Here is a 22873-nt window from a genome sequence, read left to right on the forward strand (position 1 = left end):
TTGCAGCTGGAATAGGTTCAACGCAGATTCACTTTCTCGGAACCGGCCGGCTACGAACGATCATGTGTTGCAATGCGCCATCAGCCCTTCTGGAAGGGTGAGCATTCATGCCAGGCTGATAAGTAGTTGGACGGGGATTTTGCTATCAACGATCATCTGGTGCGATCTTCGATCGCGGATGTTCGCTGAGCGGTGGCTGAGCGGGTGGCTAAAGTTGAGACTCGTGCGCCCCTGCGCGTTTGCGCAATCAAGAGTAATGGCAGAAGGCACACGAATCAGCGAAAAGCGAATCTTGATGACGATGCGGAGGTTATAACGTATTGATGAGGATCAGTAAATGATCGGTTATAAGTACATCGTCTTCAAGCAAATATAGCAAAGTTATTTGCTCGATGTTTGATGTTTCCTGCCAAAAGTCTACATCATCAACAACAACACCACCCTTCAAATCATCCACGTCAATAGAGGGCATATGAGTCTGGGACATGGATGAGTTCTTGAACCCACTGTAACAGCTTGAAGATCACAGAATAGTGTGAGGTCCTCTTCAGTAAGTAAGACTTATTTAGTCTTCAGGCATGTACACCTAGATTAAATTGGAATTAATTCCCAAAACCTTGAAGATAGGACCTCACGGAAAGCAAACTTAAGCATTCAAAGCACTGCGGTTAGTTCCTAAGTGTTAAAGACATCTTCGAAAGCGAATGATCGTCGTCAAAAGATTAGCCGAAAGAAATTAGCTCCGAATCAGTAAGATAAGGCAGGCAGTTACCATCCGCACCAGGATCAACAGAAAAAAGAAAGGGGAAAAAAGGTAGATATGACAAAAGTATGCAAATTCACCTATCGCCGAGTGTTCGGCCCGCGCGCGCACTGTTATGTACACACCTAACTCCAAATACACACACACATACACACACAAGCACATACGCATACGCAAACAGCGGCCAAATGAAATAAGCGAGGCACACGCGCGACCAACCGCCGCATATGGTCAAAAGCTTGCTGCGCGGGGTGTTTTTTTTTTTGTTTTTGTTTAGGAACAGATGCACTGCTCAAGCCGGCGGCGGCGACGGCGCACCGGGTTCGCCAGCTTTGCTTCCCGCGAGTGGCGCGATAGGCGGGACGACTGGCGCCGCACCACCTTGGCCACCTTGGTCGGGTGCTGCTGGAGCTGCTGGCGTCGTTTGCGCCGGGGCGGCGGCACCAGCATGAACGATTGCAATACGTACGTTGTGGTGGTGGCGGAGGCCAGCTGCGAATGATGGTGCTGGTGGTGCCCGTTAGTGGCCGATGACTTGAGCCCGCGGGACGATGGACACGAGGCGGAGTGTAGCGAATGGTGGCTCGACACACTTGCGCTTACCGCTGTCTGGGCAGTGTGTCCGGCTGGAGTTGCACTTTGTCCTGGGAAGATACCGGAGAAGTTAATATCAGATCTCCAGACCCAATGCTCCTCAGACCTACCCTGATGCCTGGAGCTGACAGTTCGAACTGATCCGCTCGATCGCTCGCTACGATGGGACCGGGTGGAGGAGCTCACTCTGGTGCCGTGTCCGTTGCTGGTGCCACTCGTGCGTTCCGGGTCCTTCGTTTCCTTCGAGTGGTAGCGCGTCCGGCGAGGTCTACGCGGTGGCTCTACCGCAGTAGTGCTGGGAAGATCTTCCGAGGAGCTAGCGTTTGATTGCAGCTTTTCCTTGCTGCACATGCGCACCAGACGCCGGGTTTCGGTCGCCATTGGGGCGCGGCTTCGACGGCTAGATCCGGAGCGACTGGAAAGACTATCACCGGCGGTCGTGGATGCAGTCGAGGGACCGCGTAGCGAGACACTGCGCGTAAAGTTTCCCTCCGGTCGGCGTCCGATGCTTTCGTTCGAAGATGCTGATGACACTGCAAAGCGGACGAAGATCATTAATTTATTTTCCAATATTCCTCTAGAAGAGCCTACTCACATCTCGATTGTCGCTGTTGGTGACGCTTGAGGCTGTCGTCAATGTTTTTGGAAACTTGAACGCCCCGTGACTTCATGATCTTGTTCGTCGTTGAGCATTCGCGGATAGTGCCAAGCGTACAACCACCGGTTGAGAGTCGTCGATGATGTCCCTCACCGTCGTTCAGCTCACTCAGAATGCTCTCCATACTTTCACCGTTCGACATGTTGTTCACAACCTACAAGACGGCAAGGTAATTCAATTTCAGCATCTTGGTTCATTTTCTTCCACCCTTTCACTTACATTCAATATCTCATCCGCGGCACGGGTAAGCTCCTCCAAGATTCGTTCATCCCGCTCCAAATCCTTCTTCCGGTCGTATGCTGCAGCCGGTTTCTCGCTCTCTGCAACCTTGGCCGTTTGCTGCTGCACCAACAACTCTCCAGCCGACGGAGAAGAACCCACGGAGCGCTGTGCTGCCTTCGGTTTCAGGGCAAAGTGGGACAAGTTCTCGTAGTGGGGACTACCATCGGCCGATGAAAGTGTGGACGTTGTCACACTGCTACTGCTGCTGTTTACGCTCACACTGTTGCTGGTAGCAACGGAGGAAGATCCAGTGCGTACCACAGCTGGTCGTGGAGCTGCTACAGCCTGACTCTTCGGTTGTTCTACTGCTGCAGCTGCTTGCTGACCGTGGCGTAACAGATCCGGTTTATCGTTGGTTAGCTGCCAAAGGGACGTCTTGGATGTGGCACTATCGCCAGACGACGTAGTCGTGGTCGACGATGTCGTGGTGCCAGAGCGTCTAATAAAGGAGGACGTTAGTGTGGCCGATCGCTGAAAGGGTGAGTTCGGGGTCGTCGTCGAAGTCGTTGGCGGTTTGCCGGTTGGGCCCGCCGGGCTGGACGACTGCTGCTTGTTCGGGTTGACGCCGAAAAATGACAGTTCATTCTCGCGCAGTTGCCGCGCACCGGACGACAGCCGGAGCGAGGCGCGTTCCTCGTTACGCACGGCACCGGGCGTGGTGGCGCTGGTGGCCGTGGTCGGAATGTAACGTCGGAACTTCGGTGATTGCTGCTGCGTGCTAGCAGCCGTCGATTCATCGTTCAGTGTCGTTGTTATCTTTGTCGTAGAGGTATCTGAGAAAGAAGACGCACGAATTATAGTAAAGCCGCACACCAACGGCATAGTAAAGGCGACTCCCCTACCTGGACTAGAGGTGTGAGAAGCTGGCGGCAGTTTCTTGACGGGCGTTGGGCTCTTCAGCTCAATCGACATCACAGCGGAAGGTTTGGCCGGCTGGCGGCTGATCAGGGCCGAGGGTTTCACAACATCAAACTCTGCAACATATAGAAGAGAGTAAAGCAAGCTCATCATTTGCTAGCTCCTACCATGTTAGCAATCGTCTTTTCAAGCCTGCTGCTTCAGATTAGTATCGGATCAGTCAGGGGCACAGGAGACTGTGTATAGCCCAATTAGCTTAAGGGGAGGAAATGTGCGTGAGTGAGTGCGCAACAAACGTATGGACAAACTTGGGCAAGCATCAACACGTGAGTAAGAGATAGAGAGAGTGCAATGACCCGGGCATTCACTTACCTGCAGACGAGTTCACCGAGAAGGCCGTATCCTTAGGTTCGTCGCGTGCAGCCGTCACCGTCGAAAGGCTACTACCGTTGAACTTCTGAATGTTTCGTTTCGCTTTGATGCGACTCCAGCTACCGGACAGTTCCGTTGCCTGCCCAAACGAAGACGTCGACGATGAGGCGTCGGCCAGATTGCCCAGGTACAGCTTCACCTCCTCGTCCGCCTTCGCGCTATCACTGTCACTATCGTACAGCTCGGCCGCATCGTACAGTCGGCGTAGCTGCGACAACTGCTGACTAAGCACGGTTGAGCCTTGGAGCTTCTTCAGTCTCGGTGCGGCGATCGGTTTACTGCTCACCAGTCGATCCACATCGTCCGCCGTGCTGGAACGCCTTACCGACGCCGTGTTTTTGCTTATATAAGCCTCAAAATCGGACAGCCGCGATTCGCTCGTTAGGATGCGACGGGATGCTGCCGTCGTGGGCAGCACGGAAGTGTAGCGCGAAACACCGTACGCCGTGGCATCACGCTCCAGCGAGTCTCCATCGAGCGAGGACGCATACTTCCCGGACGTCCTCAGCTTCGGGTAGTCGGCGTAGATACTGCTGGCACTGCTAGACTTGGCGATCGAGTGGCTGCTGATCGTACTGCTGCTGTTGCTGTTGCTGTTGTGCTGACTCACACCAGCACCTCCATTCAGCTGACAGAATGCGGAATGGCGACGCACTTTCGGGCTGGCAATGTCGACTCCACCTCTCTGATACAGCCCCGTTGGCGTTCCGCTCTCTCCCAGCGAGTCGCGCCGAAAGGCTTGCAGACTCTTCAGCGCTTCGTCGAGCTTGGTCGCGGCACGCATGGTGCGCATGATCAGCGAGGTTGACTTTAGCTCGTCGCCCGCCGCCGCCGCCGCCGGTCCTTTCTCTTCGCCCGCTGACGTCATGTCGATCAGGATCTTGGTGGTTGATTTCGCCGCAGCCGACTCGTGCCCGTTCGTCGCACTGTGAAGGATCGCTTTGTCTACTTGTGGGCCCAGGTCGTTCGTGGTGATGATACAGCGGTGCATTAATGGTGGTGTTGTTTATTTGGAGAGGGATGTGCATCGTAAAGATGGTTAGGAGAGAAGGGGGTGGAGAGCGTTGTTGCGTATGGGTGTTTGTTTGCGAGTGTGTAGTTTGGTTTGGTGGTTGGCGGTTGTATGATAATGTACAGCGCGGAGAAGGGGTCAGAGCATTACAATGAGAGGGAAGAAAGAAGAAGAAAAACGGAAGGTAGGGCTAATATAAAGGCAAACTGTTCAGGCTTAACAAACTAAAGCTCCAATTCTGAGTGCATTTGGTAATGGTGGAAAGCAACCTTGGACCGGTAATTTACATCTTATTTTTGTTGGAAAATGATACAAACTAGTACAACCTCGCACACATTCTTACTATGCTTGTTTTGGCAGACGCTGTACAGCACACCGAATATGGACCCTTTACGAATAGTTAGGATGAGTTGTACATCGGTTAAACATGTGGTAAAAGCTTCACAAAATGCCCTCAATCACGAAGTATAGCTGCGGCCGGTCGAAGCTTACCTGTGGAATTGCTGCCACTCCAGGAGCTGGGCCCCGCCGGTTCCTTCGTCAGGTTAATCCTCGTCGAGTAACCGCTGCCAGCAGCAATGGGCGACGAACTTTTCGACTCCGTTCCTATCTCCACACTCAGCAGTCTGGGCTGGCTCTGCTCGACCGTCGCTCCTCCTGCTACCGGCTTCAGCTTCACACCCCACAACGCCTCGTTGCTGTCCAGATTCTCGCCCAGCACGTACGGTTTCGGTTTGACGGGTTTGTTTTTCAGAATGCTGCGCAGCGATATCTCGTCCGTCGAGTGGCCATCGCTTTCATCCGACACGGTGACGGTGGCCGATGGAACGTACTTCCGGGGCGTTGGTTCCGGTGCCGTACGACCCATTCCCCCGATGGTGGTGGTAACGACCGGCGCCGTGTCCTGCTCGATCACAACACTCTCCGACGAGGGAGCCACCAGCTTCGATTCATCCGTCGCGTTGACACTGTCCGAATCACCGTCCAGGTTCGACACCAGGTAGGACGAACCGCCGGATGAGCGTCGTCGCCGGCGGAAGTTGTTCGTTGGCGGTGGCTTCTCATCCGTCTCGACGATGTTCACTCGGCCGGAGTCGGCCGTAAAGTGTACCTCCGTCTTGCAGAACTCGACCCGCTTCTTGTTGCGGCTCAGATCGTCGATGAGCGTGTGGCTGAATCCGTTCACGTGCACCGACGACTTGCGCTCGAACATGGTGCGCAAGCTGTCCCGCACGTAGCTCGTCTCGTCGACCGCGATCGAGTGTCGTTTCGGTTCCTCGTCCGTTGGTTCCAGGGATGGAACTGCAAACGTGTCGCTGGTGCTGTCAACCGGCTTGCTAGTGATTTTGATCACCATCGCCGGGTTCGTCGCTTGCTTCTCCTTTAGCTGTGATCGTTCGCCAAGCGTCACGATCGTCGCCCGCTGATGATGGTACGATCCGCCCGCACCCTGACCACTCTCGGTAGCGGCACTCGACCAGCTCGAGCTCAAATCCGACGACCGTCCAATTCCACTGTCCGTCGACGAGTCCATCTTGGCCATCGCAAACCCGCTGCCAAGCGGCTGCTGGCTCATCCGCTCAAACCCGTACGATTTGCGGCGCGAATGCCAATCGTCCGGCGCTAGCACGGTTGTGTCTGGCGCTGGCTTCTTGCTCGTCTGCAAACTGCTACTGCGGTAGTTCGAGTCCGACGAGCTGCTCGTCTCGAGCTGACCAAGCCGCGTTTCCACCTCGGTGATCGTTACGCCACCCTCGTCAGCGGGGTGCCGGTCGCTCGCCCCCGCCTGCCCGGAAGCGTCATCCGCCGGGCTCATGTCGTCACGGTACAGCGACTCGTTGCTGAGCCGGCGCAGGCGGCCGCGTATTTCGCGCAGCGATTCCGCCGTCAGGAAGGACGCTTTCGGGGGCGATTTGGCGGACGGGTTGCTGTGGGGCGGTGTGGTCGCGGCCGTGCAGGGCTGATCCGCAACGCTCTTCAGGATGTTGTCCAGCGCCACAAAGTCGATGTGGTTGTTGCGCATGGCCGTGTTGAGACGGCGGCCGTTCTCGAGCTCCTGACAGATGCGCGACACGCTGACGGAGTTCTCGGGCAGGTCGATCGGGCGTGTGTTGGTCCTGTGCGGGGAGAGCAGATGAAGGAGACGCATTAGAATTGAACTACTTCGCGCTTCCTACACCTAAAGCCTAACCTCATTGCACCCGAAAGTAAAGCGCTAATGCTACTCTAACACTTCAGGAATGTACATAGACCGGACGGTTTCACACGCTGTACCAGAGCTCGCGCCCGTCGTCCAATGCAAACTGGACCATCCTACGCATATTTTTGTTTTCACAAGATCACCTACTGTCGTACCCGTGTCTATAACCTGCCTCATTTAATGATGTGCAAATGTTGCAAGCACTTTTTCGCTGCCGTTGCTGTCGCTTGCTGTTCGGTTTTGCATCATCAACACGTACTCTAGACACGAGGCGAGCCACTTCGGCGAGCTTCGGGCGTCGGTGATCGGTTGCGATTGAATCATACATCATATGCCCAGCCAGTATCCCAGGGCCGTCAGGTCCGCACAACGCACTGCTCCCCCCCACTCTGGATCCGTTCTGGCTGATTTGAATTTCAAGTGGCTAACTCTTCGTCATCGGGTTTGTGCTGTGTGTGCTGTTATTTTTAGCACTGCACCACCATGGAGCACCGCAAACCGGAAGCGAATCCTGTGCAGATGGTGCAAGAAAAATGCAACCGAAACGCCCAAAGTGTAGGGAGATATTCCCCAAATTCCAATGCACCAAAAGGAACGAGCTAATAAAAAAAAACAAAACCCGCATATATGCAAAACAAAAACGGGCGATCGATGAAATCACCAACTCCTTCTGGGGCTCGGGAAGCGTGGTGAGTCAAAACTGTCTCGTTGCTCCGGATTCCGGTTTTGTGGGATCGTTCTCCCTCCTCCCCCCAAAAAAATGGAAACTAAAACTAAATTACTCTCACCAAAGTAGGTACGAAATATGGTTATTAATAAGAGCAATTCCCAAGACACGCGTCAGTACCAGAAATGATCGTACCCCACACACACACACACACACACACACACACACACATTGACGCTCGCTTCCAACTTACCTCGGGGTGGTTTTCCTTGGGAACTGTAATGATCGCCGTATTTTGCTCACCCGCTTCCACTGCGTGGGTTCGACGTCGTCATCGAAGTTGCTCTCGTCACGCTCGGTCGAAAGGTCCTCGATCGAGATGCTCTTGCCGCGGGCCAGCGGTACGCTGTTGCCGTTGATGCTGCTTACAGGATGCAACCGGAAGTACCCGAAGGTGAAGGTAGGATAAAAAGAATCATATAGAGAGAAAGAGAGAGAGAGAGGTGATTAAATTTGCAGCATTGACACCCTTTAGCATAGATCGAATAGTCCCCCTCGGCGTTCGGGGGTTTGCGCATTGAGCAACACTCTGGCGAGTAGGTGAGTTTTAATTGTCTTTCTTCCCTGCCACCACACAGATCTTAATCGAAGTTGCGTGTAGGCCGAAAGCTGCTGTCATGCACAGTGCGCGCGCACCTCTCCGGAGCGTGTTTGCGCTGATGTGCAATTGCGCACACGAGCCACTCCTGCGCATGGTTCCGGTACAACACGCAAACACGGCGAGCGCGCCCACACGACCGAACACCGTCCGCCAGCAGCACAACTGCAGCACAATCCGCCACTATCCGTCACCGCTGACGCACAGTTACGATTTATGATAATTCAATTTTACGATCATTCGATAGCGTAACGCTGCCCAAATGGGAAACCAACACACAGGCTCACCTTTTTTTCTGTCTAAACACCTTCCGGATGCGTTTGGTTTCGCTTTTCACAAAGCATTCACACTATCAACACACTGCAAACACGGGACAACATCAATCCCGACAGAATTGCGTCTGCCGGATGAGTTTAATCAGGGGCAGCAGTTGGAGCTTTTTTAAACAACACTTTGCGGTCACTAGGGAATGGGAAACACCACTTCTCACAGCTCCAGAGCCGACGACGACGACGACGACGCACGACGTTGATCCAACGATCGACGTTCAAAGAATGACGTGCGCACGTGCGGGATCCGGACGCTTTGGGGGTCTTTCCTCCCAGGGACGGTGGTTCGGTTCCGTGGCCCAGCCTACCGAAAACCCACGTACGAAAATCATGCGCGGCAAACGTCTGGTTCGTCGTCGTCGTCGTCGTCGTCATCGCCGTCACCCGTGATCGGTGGTGAATCATGACGCATGGAGAAGAAGAGAACGTCGATCGGTTGGGGAGTGAGAAAGAGAAAGGGGGAGAGAGTTTGCAAACACCGATCAATTGCTGCTCAAATAGACTCACAGCAAATTCCTAGGCCCGTTAGAATCTTTTTCCAATTCCGCAAATTCTCTCAGAATTCCGAAGATTTGAGGATCTCTCACAGCTCCAAAGTCCAACGCCAGCTGTCACACAGTTCGTGGCACGCCACCGTGTCTGCCGTGGTAAGGTTCACCAAACCAACCCAACCCAAACACCACACCCCCCTCCCCCCCTCCACCCCTCATGCCAAAGCCAAAAGTCGTAGGAGGCCCCCATAAAGTTAGGGATTCCCGTCTGCCCCGGTCCGTTGGCAGCAGCACATATTGTCACCGAGGCTAACCACGTTTAGCACGCTTTATAGTAAAACACCGATCATTAACCGAAATCGGTAGCCACATATACCACACACACGCACACACACACGCCGGAATCGGCAACGGGAACCGCTTTGGCCGAAACCGAAACCAAAAATCAAAACGAAACTGTCAATTCTGGTTGTTGTGCCCGGGACCGCGAACGTTTATTGTATTTTAATGAAGTGTGTAGTACCCAAATCTCGATGGCCTCACGCTTTTGTGCCGAACAAAGCGCGCCGCGGTTTGGATTGGTCATGTTTTTTCGTTAATCTGTCCACCTTTTTTTTGGTTTTGTTTCGTTTACTTTTCTGGACAAATCGTACTCCAATCGACCGAGCCAGTTGTTCTCGTTTTTCTTTTTGGAACCTACACAGCATTGCATTCAGCATTTTCGGGAACGTTTTGCGTTGGGTAGTGTCATTTCTCCCCTCGCTCTCCCGAGTTCCTTCTTCCTACCTGCCATGCCGCCCTCCGATTGCACCAATATCCCTTTGCCAAGCCGTGCGTTGCATGAATGCCCGTGTTAGAGGCGCGTTTTATAGCTTTATAGGTCCTACACGCGATCGCGCGAAAAGAAATTCCGTAGGCGTACCCCTGGCGATGACATAACGAACTCTCTACGTGTATCAATCCGGTCTCTCGCTGGACGCGGCCGTCCCCAACGCTGAAGAACGCCAAGATTCCTGGCCCACGGGAGACTGCCGAGGTGTAGCAGTGCCAGTGGTGATGGCATTTCTACTCAAATGGTAAAAGCAGTGTATCGCCCCCTCTGTCCGCGCCTACATTCTTTGGCCGGACGAACGAAATGGTGCTGATTCCCGGGCGCTGGTTCTCCGTTTTTTACTTTTTTCGAACGATCGACAAACCGCACATTGTCAAGCTCTCGCGACCCGTTCACTTTTGTGTGGTACCTGATTTATGGAGTGAAGTAGTACACAACTAGATTTGTGTACAATCCCCGCGCAACCCCGCATGGATATTCAGGCCATTTCAGTGTCCCGTGCGTCCACGAATTTGGCCGAGCGTTGTATTTCTGATCGAATGCAAATTCTACAATGTGAGAAACAATACATTATGAGGCGGTCAGTTTTGGACCATTGCTCGCTACAGCTTCAGCATTTCTGACGCAGTCGGCGTCAGCCTGCAACCATAAATCGTACCGAATCGCTACCCGATCGAAAGTCTCCGAAAGATGTCATGGCGTAGACGGCAACTATCACGCAAAGAAAAGCAAAGAAAAAAAAAACCAACATATCGACAAACATTCCAAGATTGCAAGCGCTTGTGGTGGAATTTGGCAAACCCTCGCTCGCTCGATCGTAAACCAATAAACGCGATCATTATACCCACCTCCCCCTAAATCCTCTCTCATCCCACTGCCAATGACTTCTTGGCGTGTGTTTGAATAGAAATCTTATAGCCTACACGCGCGCGCGCGCGGGCAAGCGCTCTTACCTGTCCTGTTCAACGGCAACGGTACGAAGGGGCTGCTGCTGGTTGGTAGCAGTGTGTTGGTAGGAGCCACGATCGTCATGCGCATCCGCATCGACTGCATACAGCTGCCGGCCGTACCGGAGTGGTCCACTGGTGTTGACGAAGCTGCTGCCCGCGGACGTTGGGCTGGAGGAAAACCTTGGGAACGGTTTCGTGGCCGTGCTGACGAACGCAGATCCGCCGAGTGGTGTCGTCTGTGGTGCATCGGATCGACTAGATCCTACAGTCTGTACGGAGATGGAGAAGACAGGAGAAGAACGTCAATCTTTATGATGATTTAGTGACCTAGTGTCAAACATCTTTACAGATGCCGATCAAGGATTTTTGGGCGCAAACAACTGGATCCAATTTCCTGATGTTTTGAAGTCTGCTAAGACCCAGAGGGACTGCAGTAAAATTGCTACACCTCGTAGGTGTACAGTGTATTTGCAGTCTTCAGGCGCAGCAGGTTTTGCACTTCGCCAATGCTGCGTATATCTTGCGCCTCGGATTTCAGCTTTTTCGGCTAGTCTGCCCATCTTGGGGCAAATGTCAATGTCATAGTCCGTTTTTTTTCTACTTTTCCTTTCGTGCTTCGGACACAGTTTTGATGTCGTCCCATGCGCGCACGTGTGTGGGCCGATCAACAAAACCCAGGTGGGCAATAAATCAAACTCCAGAAAATGCAAACCTATCAGCGGGTCGCGTTTGATCTACCGGGGGACACCCTAAATAAATGTCAATCGTGGACCGATTAATCTATTGTGGTTGAATGGTGGTAATTTCTGATCCGGGAGTTTCAGATGTACAGAGCGTGCACAAGACCTTGTGTAAAAACTGGCGCCTCGTTACAACTCGTTCGTTACAACGAACGATTGACATTTGTATCCATTTCAGCTTGAACTTCAAAACGCAACAAAACTTCCTACTCTTCACATTGGTTCGTTTGCAATGCGTGTGCGTGTGTGTACATCGGAATTTCTACAGACAACAAGCGTCGTCTCTGCACACACAAGTCAGAAGCAAGCTCGTCGTGCAACTTGATCAGAGAAAATATTTACCCATTCCCGGGCGCGCTCCCTGCAAAGCGACGACCGTCACGCGATCGCGCATGAATGAATGTTTAAAAGGAGCACTTGATTCCCAACCCTTTACTTACCAAGAGTCTACTGCTGCTGGTAGTACCAGAGGACAGTGGACGGTGGAAGGAAGATAGGAGATGATGGCTGGAGAAGCCGTTCGTTGCGAGGGGCGAACCAGCAGCGGTGGGTCCGGTGATGGCGCCAACGCTGCCACTGCTGCCCGTCGTTTGCTCTGTGCTCGTGGTGGTGGAGTGCACCGTCGAGGAGGACCAGCGGGACGAGGTCGTTTGGACGGTTTGGGCGCGGACCACTTGCAGCGAGCCGGCGGACGTGCGGGCCTGCAGGATCTCCATCTGCTTCCGCTGCGTGTGCTGCGTTCCGTCCGGTGTGGACAGGTTCTGTGCAACCATCTGAAAGAACCATCAGCGAGAAGAAGAACAGAAAAGACACACCTCAGAATGCGAGTGGAACGAAGCAAGACGCCATATGGAAGAAGAATTATAGAAGGGGACACAACGACAACAGAACGACAACAGAACGACATTTTTACTTAATCACATCCTCCCCGGGACGATGTCCCAATCGAAGATTCGAAGGCCAACCGGGCCGGGTTCGTGCGTTCGAATCGAATCGCGTGCAGTTCCGCCGTTTCACATCTAGATGGCAGCACCGTCGGTTGTCGCTTCGTTAACGAATGACGACGAGATCGCGATCGCGAATTTCAAAATCAGATTAGAAACACACTGCCGTACCGCGCGTGCTTTCGTTTCGCAATCGAGCGGCAACAAATTGACAGCTAATTGACGGAATTCCGCCTTCCGCAGATGGAGCCCATGCTGCAAATTTGGCAACGGTAACGGGTGTTCGGGCGTAAATTGGGCTTACATTTTGCGCGGTTCACGCTTTAAGGCACGGCATTAGCCGTGTCGCACCACCGATTACCCAAGGGAAGGGGCAAAAGTGTAATTGGCACCTGATAAAAATTAGAGCACATAGCAGCACATAGGACAGGCGCAGTGGCTTTAAAACGGTGGCACCTGCACGCGGTGCCTATGCGGCGACAAACGTGTTGCAGCTTGGGCTGGTGACAGACAGACATACATTCTAGCACTTTCCCGGTTGTTTAATGAAAATTAGCACACATTCATGCTCGGAGACACTTTAAAGATAGGATCTGGGACAAAAAAAGGGAAAGAAGAAATGGGGGGAAAATGTCACCCTCTACACACCAGCCAACCAACCGATGGGGGGTACAGATTGGAGATAATTTATCGTCTGCACGATTAAATCGATCGATGCAAGTGATTTACCGTATAATTGCTGGCAGAGCGACACACACACAGAGTTTAATTAATTACGCGACTCGTGTGCGTGCTTTTCGTGTGCCATTACCGCACCCTGCTGCCTCGCTCGATGCCTTCCGCTTTCCGAGTGGAAAATAAACGCAAACGGCTTGTTAAGGGACACGCACACACCTCCCGGCCACCAATTACATATGCATTACGCGCAGTGGGGCAGTGCTGAGATGCTTTAAATAGATTTCTTCCACGCTGTCCTTCGACGAGGTGTAGTCGCGCTGCCGACCTATCCTCCCCATTAATCGCTGTCGATCGTCGAAGCGATCTACATCGGTGGAGAGGGCGCAACCGAGGGCACAGTACAGTGCAGCACACGACAACATTGTCTGCCCGGTGATCGTGATAAGCACTCGAAATGCTGCTACAGCTGCACGGGTTCGAGATGGGAATTGTACGCGTTACACAAAGCGTTACACATGGCGTTTTGCGTGCGTAACCACGCGCGTGCGTGGTTTGCAGCAAGACGGGTAGCGACAGAGTGAGCGTTTGCGCGAGTAGCTAAGCTGTGTTAGCTGGGCTGTGCCGATTGAAACAGTGCAGACACGTCAACGGCTCCAAACGATGATTACTTCCTTGTGGGATATTAACCGCTGGCAAAGGGCCCTTCCATTAACCGCGTGCGTCTTGCGCGAAAGCGTGTAACCACATTACGGCGAGGCGGTCGGTGCAGAACATAACCAGTCATTATGAGGCTTGCCGCTTGCCAGCTTTTGCATACTTCCGGGCTTTCCGGGATGCCCTTTTTTGGTGCGCGATGCGAAACAAAGCGATTATGCGAATAGCGGCTTCCCCTTTGGTAGCTGAAGTAATCAGTACAATGGAGGGTTTTGATTGTTTTTTTTAGAGCTGCTTTGAAGAGCAACTAATGCACATTTCAACAAACTCAACCTAATAGACTTCTACTGCTACTACTACTACGGCTTGAGTAACGTTAAACACATTTAAGGTAAGGAATTTTTAACCTTCATTCGGGCACACAAAAGGATTAACCGAGAGATGCAATAAAAACCTCCGCCCCGGGTTTGCAAAGGCAATCAAACCAAACATCCTCTCCGGTGGACAAAGCCAATCTGCCAGCACCTTAAAAAGGGTACGCGCGCTGACACGGACCGGTACAAATTCAACTCAACTCCCAACAAACCAACCGCTTCAAGGTGGAGTGGGTTCGTTGCTTGTTCACAACGGAATCTTTTCGCTTCCAGTACAGCGAGACAGGAAGCGCGCAGAAACACACACAACACACACAATCACACATGACTGGTTACAATGTAGCATTGTGCCATGTACTGTGTCTCATCATCTGCTTCCTTCCCTTCCCTTCCATTTCATGCAGACAACCCCCTCTCACTCGAAGTGCTCACCAGACGACCTTAATGGTTCATTTGCCGAACGTCGGCCGGCCGGGGTAAAGTTCCGTCATAAATTCCCAGATGTCTCTTCTTGCCGGAGGACGCTACCCCTTCGCAGCTTTGGTTTACTTTCGATGCGATCGCGCGGTTTGCGATTCCTCGGATTGCTTCGCTCCCCCGCCCGGCCGTGTCCATATACTGCGGCGTTGCGGCCCATCGCGACGTTCTTGAGCCAACTCCATCTGTGGTTTGTTGCAGCTGAGGAGGGGAAAAAATAAACTCTATCGATGGCTCCCTTCCCGCTCCGCTCCCACCTTAACAGGGCTCTGCTTTCGAACAATCGATAACGCTTCTGTCCGTGACACGACACGCTGACTGCGCCGCAAACCGTCGGGCAATTGTAGGCAAATGAGTTCCAATCGATGTCTTCGCCGATAGACCGTTTTTGGGACGGCCCAGAAGACAATGCTTCCCCCCCCCCCGGCGCGAGTGAGCGACCGTAACCGTCGCAATATCTGTATCAAGATCAGCCACCCCAATCCTTCTTCCTCCCATGGGCCCACCAAAAAAGGGGAGGGGGGTAACCATAACTCCTCGGACCAGAGGTTAATGCATTGGAAAACACACTCCAACTACAAGCCCATTGTTCTGGGCTGAAAAAGGGCAAGTTCATTACAAATCCCTTGGGGGTGAGTTAGTGGCCAACAGAGAAAGGGAGGAGGTGGAAGGTGTCAGGAAGCGTTTTAGCTCAGACCCCACCGTCTCTCTTTTCACAAAAAGAGAGTAAAACAACATTAAACCAAAGACGAAAACATCATGTTAACACAGCTTTAACAGCAACATTTTACCACCGGCGATCCATAACTTCCCCCCTTGAGGAGAGGATTGCACTTTCCGGTTCGATGAAAGAGGGGGGGCCACCGGGTTTGAACCCATTTGCTTCCCAGCCACTACACACTTACACCAAGGCAGACTTTCTCTTTCGCCGGAGCAAAACAAAACAACAAAACACTCACTCACAAGGGTGGCCCAAAGGGTGGCCAATTGTTTCAGCGCACTGTGGCGTTGAAAATAAACGGTTTAACATCGTAATTTGCGAGTTGCGAGGAATGGGTATGGTTTTCTTTTTCCTTTTTTTGCCGTGCCCTGCAGCTGAAACGGACTTTGGACTTTGGCACCATCGTTTTGCGATCCAGATGCACTGCTTTAGCACACTTTCTTGCACACTTGCACAGCGATTCCGGATGGGATTGTTAAGAGTGTGAATTAGTGGTCTCAGTAATGGCGAATGCATATCTTACTTTTCAAGGAAGGAAACATCTGCCCTGAGAATGAGGCACAGTGAGATACATTTGCTTTAGTGAAAGGTTTTAGACTTTCAAATTGTAGCTTTTTTGCTAAAAAGCAAACCGTAGAACATGCGCTACAGTTTTCCATTTCCACGTGTGGCTGTGTCCATTTTCGTCCGCTTGGACTCATTCCCACTCGAACGCGAGCTTCTCCGCCTGTGCTGGCGAAAACTGGAACAATCCATCAACGCCAACACGCGTCCAAAGGTGACATACCCCCCCGTCATCCACACACACAGTGAGCGAGAGAGAGAGAGAGAAGGACAAACCCGACAGGGATGGGAGAAAAGCTGTCGCATCCCGGAATGCTGCGTCGTCTCCCGGGTGGATGCTTGGCGAAAGAAACAAAACCACCGTTAGGTGCGAAAAGATGCTCCCGAAAGGCACGGCGGCCCTCCCTTACCTTGCCGTAGCTGTTGAGTGGCCCGTTTACCCAGCGGTCCGCCTCGAGCCGGCCCGTCAGCAGGGCGCCCGTATTTGGATCGACATGTTGCCACTCGCGCACCTCGCGCTGGAATGGTGCCCGCGTCGCCGTCGTCGTGCCGGTCCCGGTTGCCAGCGACGCCACTTCCATGCTGGTGCTGCTGTCTGTCTGTGCGGGTCCGGTGTTTGGGGAGAGGTTTTTCCCGATCTCCCGACGTTGGTCGTGTTCCAATTTACTGTCGGTGCGCGATACTGCTGTTCTCCTATCCGAGCAGGATCGACGTTTTGGGTGCTGAAAAAGGGCAAAGAGAAGACAAACACGGTGGCCGGTGAATTTATACTGTCAGGATGGATTGGGCGAACATTGCGGCTAGGAAAAAGGGGAAATAAATGCAATAAATAAACACACTCTCCTCTCCCAGAGACAGCAGAGTGTAAATCTGTGCGAAAGGAAGATGGAACTGTGGGGCGAGTGGGATGCAACCCCGTGGGGGAAGAGTTTGGCGCGCCAGAATGAGATCTTCTACCGTACCCGCACTGGACGCACATTATCGCAGATCAGCAATCAGTTAAAGGAAGGCTTGCCGAACGAAAGACAACGAACTCGAACAGCGAACACAGGCACAGCCATAAAAGGGACGTGTGCACGGAACGGTTTCAAATACGGCCACCGGTAAACGGGTTCGTCGCTTGCTGCGCACCGCAAGATGTCTTTCGTTCGTTCGTGCGCGCAAAACCCATAAGGAACGCGCAGTTTGGCGCTGTCGCGGACGGCACTTGACACGCACGCAAGTTCAATGCCGCCGTAAAGCCGTCATCGCGGGTGATCACAGCTCGTCCCAGACGATGGTGGTGTGGCATTCCAAAGGTGTCCGGCCCAGCTATCACACCTCTGAGACAGGAGGACGTGGTAGATCTGTTACGTGCCGCTCCGATCGTACCTTTTGTAATGCATACTCTTTATTAATTACCGTTCCCTTTGTTTGCTCTGCACTTGCATTCAGAGCGTTTTCTTTCATCATTTTCAAAGTGTTTTTGTGGGGAAAAAGAATCCAAACCCAAACGCACAATCAGCTGACCGAAACAAACGCTTTGGCGAATCTCTTTTAACAACTGTTGCTGAATGCTCTTTGTTTAACACTCTCCCAACCAACTCCACCAATCCAGGCGCTCGGTGAGTTTGCCTCTCTAATCACTAACGCAATTCAAATTTCAATCGCTTCCGCCCCATGAGAAATGAACATTCAATTAGTGTTTGTCTGTTCGGCCGTTTTATCTTTACCCATTCAGGTCCATCTTATCTTAGCCCTAACCTTTCCCCTAGAAAGTAGGCTCGCCTTTTCGCAGTGCTTCCCGTTTTCTCACAGACCCTTCTCATGCGCTGGCAAGGGACTACCCTGGACACTTTACAATGTGAATAAGAAAACACTTAAGAGATATGGTTTTTATTTACTCATTCATTGCAATCTATCTGCCAGTTACGAGACAGTTTCGGTACTTTTCGGTCGTCGCTTCCACCAAATGCTCCACATCCGCCCGAACGGCTCGCGTACAAACGTCGTACCGTTCGCGCAAGGCAACCATCTCCTCACCGAGGAAGGTAACGAACGCGTTCATGCGGGCTTGATTCTGCATGGCAATGCCTTCCAGCTGTCCTACGTACTATAGGGACGATAAAATCATCGAATTAGACAACGTTTTTTTTTTTGGCTGTACAAGCTCCTACAACGGCTTAACCCACCTCCGCCGTACAGTTGGCCGAACCCTGCGTGCAGACCGACTGTGCCTGATTGCCGTACACCGCTCCATTGCGCCACTGCTCGAGGAAAGCGGTATTGGCGGACGAGAAGTAGCCGATCGTGCGTGCGTCCATCTGGTAGCAGACGGAGAGCCGTGTCGGTGCGTACGATCCCTGCCGGAAGTCACCGATGTAGCGCTGAAGGCACCGTTCGGCATTGCTACTGTCACTAGCCGTTGCCTCATCGATAAGGGCAGCCGTGCCGGCAAACAGTTCCTTCCCAATCGCATCGCCTGCGGACGTAACCGACTCCGTGTACTGGGTGGCCAGTTCGTGCAGCAGCTCTCGGGTGCGCTGATTGTGCGCCAAGCCTTGCGCTTCCAGCTGCTCCAGGAAGCTGCGCACCTTCGCCACGGACGTCTCATCGCTAAGCCGCCCGAGCAGGGCGGTGTAACCGTCACGCACCTGACGCACTGTTCCATTGCACTGCTGCTCCATCTGGTGGGCGGTATCGGCGAACGTTCGGTTCGCGATCGTCACGCTACTCGCCAGATCCTGCTGCGCGTTCTGGACGCTGGTGTTGGTGGACGCTTCGTACCCGATGATGGTGGTGCGATCCTTCGCAACGGCACCGTACGCCGCTGCAATATCGGCCAGAGCGGAATTGATCTGCTGTACCGGTGCGGTCACCGACTTTACGATGGTTGGCGTGATGAGCGACGAGATGTTACCGGCACCGTACGGAGCGTCGGACGACCGGGCCATTTGAACCGTCTCCGCAAACGTTGGCCAGCTGGCTGCCAGTGTTTCCAGCTCCAACGCAATCGTGCTCACGTTAGCGACGACCGCACTGAACACGTTCGGGCGTACGACTCCCTCAAGCGTCCGGATCTTGTTAGCCGCTTCCTCCAGTGCCAAAATCGTTGGCTGCACAGTGGCCTGCAGCTCGTCGGTCAACGTCCGGAACGCATCGCTACCGTTCGCTCCAAAGCTCGCTGCCACGTGTCCCAACACTTTGTTCAGTGGGCTGGTGAGGTTCGTCGCCACCTCGTACAATACCGTCGTGGCGCCGCTACGGTCAAGGTTCGCTTCGTACTTCAGCAGACTGGCGTTTGCCTTTACGACGGCCACTAGCCCCGATCCGATGCCGCCCCGGAAGCTTGACTCAAATCCGGGCACACTGTAAGACAGTCCAAAGTCGCCAGCCCCTTGGCACTGTGCGCCAAGCAACACAACACAACCAGCTACCAGCAACCAAGCAGTCGAGCGTGCCATTTTTTCTCCCGATCTCTGTCACTGACCGTCTGTCACGCACCGAAAATCTCACCACACTGATTGAGCGACCACGGGCCAAACTTCTTGCGAGTCCATCAGAAGACGTTCTCCAAAAAAAACGAACATCAACAACGAAACCAGCTCTTCTTCTAGCGTCTTTTTCTATCCAACGGCCGAATGGCTCTGTGTTGCTCGTTCTCGCATTCTACATCTTCTCCAGCCGATCAACGAACGGTACTTTTACAACACGCATGTCACCGTACGGCGCGATGTGGTGGCCAACTTTCTCCACGTTCTGTCCGGAGCACGCTCCAAGAGAGCTCCAAGATACGCTCCCCGCATTCTCTGCTGGGGAAGGATGGCAACGGCAACGATGGAGCGAATAATACGATCATGGCATCACAACACCGCAGCCTGAAATTCAAACAAAACCCGCTCGAATCTACCGCTAGAACACGGTCCATTACCGGCTGTGTGACCTATTTTGATTATTGATGCGCTTTAATTATGCACTCCACTGCCAAAGACACTGCCGTAGGAGGTATGTTCCGAAAGACACAGGAAATTAAAGCAAGCAACCAGAACGAGAAAACTGTGTAATGTCACACACGAGATGAGATGAAATGAGCCTCTCAAGAACTCCAACACACAGCGATCATCACAGATTGGAGTTGTGGTGTGCTCTCCTACTGAGATTTTGGTCCCCCCAAAGAAAAAAAACACCGAAATAAAGATCCAAAACGGTCTTCCGGTGTCATTTCAGCTCGTGCTCTGATGTCATCCAATGGAACGCAGCCGCCTCGAAAAAAAACGTTTGCTCCCATTAGAATCTCGTCCAGTGCGTCATTTGTTTGGCTAAGTTATTGTAACCGAAAAACCGATGCCATTTCTTCGTTTGGCGCTCTTCTTGGGGAGAGTCTCGAATTTGGAGCCGTTTTTTTGTTGTTGGATGCTTCCACTGTGGCAGCATACTAGAGATCCGCCTAATAGGTCCCGCCGCCGTACCGCCGGTTTTACCATATTGGGAACTTATTGCTTCGCTTCCAGCGCAAACCGCGAACTCCAAAGACTCGAAAGAGACGCTCACCCCAGATGACTATATATCGTTTGGGAGAGATCTGCGAGACCGGGAGGCGATCGGTATCTTCGTGGCGATCGGCCGGGATGATAAAATCTTATTAGCATCGCTTTATTTGTTTCATCGCTCCAATTGGTGGCAGCGAACGACGAAGCCGACTATTAAGCGGGGAAGTATTCCAGTTTTTTTGTGCTGTATTTTGAGCTTCTAAAGCGTGTGGGACTGAGTGCATGATCATAATACGGCTGCCAGAATCATCATTTCACGTTTTGTCCAGCAAAGCAAAACAGAAAAAGAAACCATCTTTTTGGTAGTAAAATCTCATCAATCAACTGCAGAACCGGACGATGGGCGATACAAATAAAACGATCGACTGCCCTGCTACGCTTCGGAAGCCTACAGCAAGCCCAAATCTATGGCGATATTTGCACAGTTGGCACCGCGTTTCACGCGCCCAATCTTCGCAACTGACTGGTTATCGATCCAGACATTCGCGATTCACAGAATAGCGACTATACACAAACCGTCTCCGGCGCTGCGACGCGTACATTGCACATTGGGATGGGGCACTATCTCTTAAAAAACGTCCATTTCCTTTAGTACATGCCACTACTCCGCACACACAACATGCTGCATCCTCGCAGGTCCTGCGCTTTCAAAGCGATCCTTTTCTGCTGGCTGTTTCTCGGTGTTAGTATCCACAGCAATGCACAATGATAGTGCAGGTAATCATTGTTTTCACCCACAAAAATCAATCCCCCCCCCCCAATTGCAGGTCGGGCGAGCGGACCCCCTACCGGACTTTGCCATCAATGCCGTGATATCGGGCAGCAGCACCGTCTCGTCGATTGCGCTCGAAACGAAAGGCTTTTTTGTGGATGTGGCCGGCCCGACGGTACTGCTGCAGTCAGGCTACACCCGTATCGAACGGGCCCTGGAAGCTTTAACCAGCATCGCCGGGCAGCTGTCCACGACCGGCGTTACCCTTACGCAGGCAATATCCACCATGTCGCTCAACAGAAACGGCCCAATCGCAACCTATTTCGATCCGATCACCGCTGCGATCACGAAGCTGCAACGGCTCATCACCACCGATCTGACCGGGCCGCTGACCAACCTCACCGCCGAGATCGACCACTACGTGAAGGACAATTTTTTGGACAGCTTCAAGACGCTGGGACCGACGCTGGTCACCCTGTCGCAGGCGGTGACCAACCTGCGGACGGCCGTCACGAATGCCCGGGCCGCCTCCGGTACCGCCGTGACCGTGTCGCCCAATGACGTCAAGAAGTTCGTTACGACGCGCGTCATATCTGACATCACCAACGGCGTCCGGTTGCTGCGCACGAACGTGCCGATTCTGGTGTACATCGTCAAGTCCACGCTCAGCTCGTTCCAGTCGGCGGACCAGTACCTGGTCGGGCTGGTCCAGGAGGCGATGCAGCGCGAACAGGACGTGATCGCGCTCGGCGTCAGCAACACGGCCGATGTGAACGCGTCCGTCACGACGGTGACGGAAAGCTTGACCACCGAACTGTACGGCCGGTACAGCAAGCTTACCCAGTTGTACCGGACCAAGCTGCAGGTGACCGTGGAAGCGAACGCCACCTTCAAAGCCATGGTCGATGGGTGGCTGAACGATACGGCACCGCTGTTCGATAATCTGGATGTTGGTGGCAGGCTCGAAACCATCTACTCCACCTACGTCCAGCAAGTGCTGGCGCTGGACGACAATCTGGCCGCCTTTTACGGCTCCGGCATGTGCAGTCTGGTGTACCATCTGCTGCAATCGCTCATCGAGAACGGTCCCTACGCACAGTTCTGCTTCAGCAAGTACGGCCAAAAGGTGTTCAACTTTTTCGTCCTGCACGCCACCGACATCGAGGACTGCTATCGGTTGCAGATGACCCGGCTGGATAAGCTGGTGCCCGCGCTGCTCAACATCGTCAAGCTGATGGTGCACGACATTGACGATTTTGCCGTGCATGTCGAGCGCTGCACGCAGTTCAAGAACTTGGAGAACTGTGTCCCCTACGTAAGTATTGTTGTCGCCGCTCAATTTCAATCTGTCACCTCAATTGTCTCACCCGTCACCCTTCACCCACAGCTGGGAGCGGAGTACAAAACCCTCCTCGGATACACGGCCACAAAGCGGGACTACCTATACCGGCTGACGACGAAGGAAACCAACAGCAGCTACTATCGGCTGGCTGGATGCTACCACAACGGTGAGCATATTATGCTGCTCAATGCCGAGGAGATGAAGATCGAAATCGATAATTGTAAAAATAACGGACCGACAGTTGTGTAGAGATAGTAACATAAAAATTGACATGCAAAAACAAACATCTTTCAACTTCCACATTATTCCTTAGGGAAGATAGACTTTTCTTCTATTTTTTTTACTATCCACTCAATGTAATGATAAAACACGGCAGACTCTTTTCGGTGAAATGGTGTTGTTTGTTCAGCTG

The 22873-nt window shown here is 52.8% G+C and overlaps 3 protein-coding genes across 10 annotated transcripts in view; 1 reads left to right on the plus strand and 2 right to left on the minus strand.

The window, feature by feature from the left end:
• LOC121597444 (mucin-5AC) overlaps positions 1–22873 on the minus strand; it is a 59806-nt gene that overhangs the window by 8395 nt on the left and 28538 nt on the right. For 3 of the 8 annotated variants that reach the window (XM_041923204.1, XM_041923203.1, XM_041923205.1), the window contains exons 2-12: positions 16289–16600; positions 11907–12239; positions 10730–10995; positions 7720–7890; positions 5092–6716; positions 3528–4535; positions 3140–3271; positions 2235–3070; positions 1953–2169; positions 1468–1890; positions 1233–1407 (exon numbers count right to left, since the gene is read on the minus strand). In XM_041923204.1, coding sequence (XP_041779138.1) covers positions 1233–1407; positions 1468–1890; positions 1953–2169; positions 2235–3070; positions 3140–3271; positions 3528–4535; positions 5092–6716; positions 7720–7890; positions 10730–10995; positions 11907–12239; positions 16289–16459 — 5357 coding nt within the window. In that variant the 5' untranslated portion in view covers positions 16460–16600. Of the gene's footprint in view, positions 1–1232; positions 1408–1467; positions 1891–1952; positions 2170–2234; positions 3071–3139; positions 3272–3527; positions 4536–5091; positions 6717–6790; positions 7358–7719; positions 7891–10729; positions 10996–11906; positions 12240–16288; positions 16601–22873 lie in introns of those variants that run through there. The other 5 variants (XM_041923206.1, XM_041923207.1, XM_041923208.1 and 2 more) reach the window with 5 other exon arrangements.
• Positions 17744–19487, minus strand: LOC121597451. The gene is made up of 2 exons (XM_041923217.1): positions 18050–19487; positions 17744–17970 (listed from the first exon to the last, which is right to left on the minus strand). Exons 1-2 carry the CDS (start codon positions 19319–19321, stop codon positions 17776–17778), a joined length of 1467 nt encoding a protein of 488 aa, XP_041779151.1. The 5' UTR covers positions 19322–19487; the 3' UTR covers positions 17744–17775.
• LOC121597448 lies at positions 20970–22804 on the plus strand. Its single transcript, XM_041923213.1, has 3 exons — positions 20970–21089; positions 21175–22434; positions 22507–22804. The coding sequence occupies exons 1-3, from the start codon at positions 21003–21005 to the stop codon at positions 22708–22710; spliced, it is 1551 nt and encodes a 516-aa protein (XP_041779147.1). The 5' UTR covers positions 20970–21002; the 3' UTR covers positions 22711–22804.

This window comes from Anopheles merus, chromosome 3R (genome assembly GCF_017562075.2).
Source record: "Anopheles merus strain MAF chromosome 3R, AmerM5.1, whole genome shotgun sequence".
Classification (NCBI taxonomy): domain Eukaryota; kingdom Metazoa; phylum Arthropoda; class Insecta; order Diptera; family Culicidae; genus Anopheles; species Anopheles merus.

Excerpts from the sequence above, each read along its gene's own strand:
- LOC121597451 (XM_041923217.1), bottom strand. The coding sequence starts at position 19,321 with ATGGCACGCTCGACTGCTTGGTTGCTGGTAGCTGGTTGTGTTGTGTTG. Across the intron at positions 17,971-18,049 it reads CGGCCAACTGTACGGCGGAG|TACGTAGGACAGCTGGAAGG; the intron begins GTGGGTTAAGCC and ends TCGTCCCTATAG.
- LOC121597448 (XM_041923213.1), top strand. The coding sequence starts at position 21,003 with ATGCCACTACTCCGCACACACAACATGCTGCATCCTCGCAGGTCCTGC. Across the intron at positions 21,090-21,174 it reads TCTGCTGGCTGTTTCTCGGT|GTCGGGCGAGCGGACCCCCT; the intron begins GTTAGTATCCAC and ends CCCCAATTGCAG. Across the intron at positions 22,435-22,506 it reads TGGAGAACTGTGTCCCCTAC|CTGGGAGCGGAGTACAAAAC; the intron begins GTAAGTATTGTT and ends CTTCACCCACAG.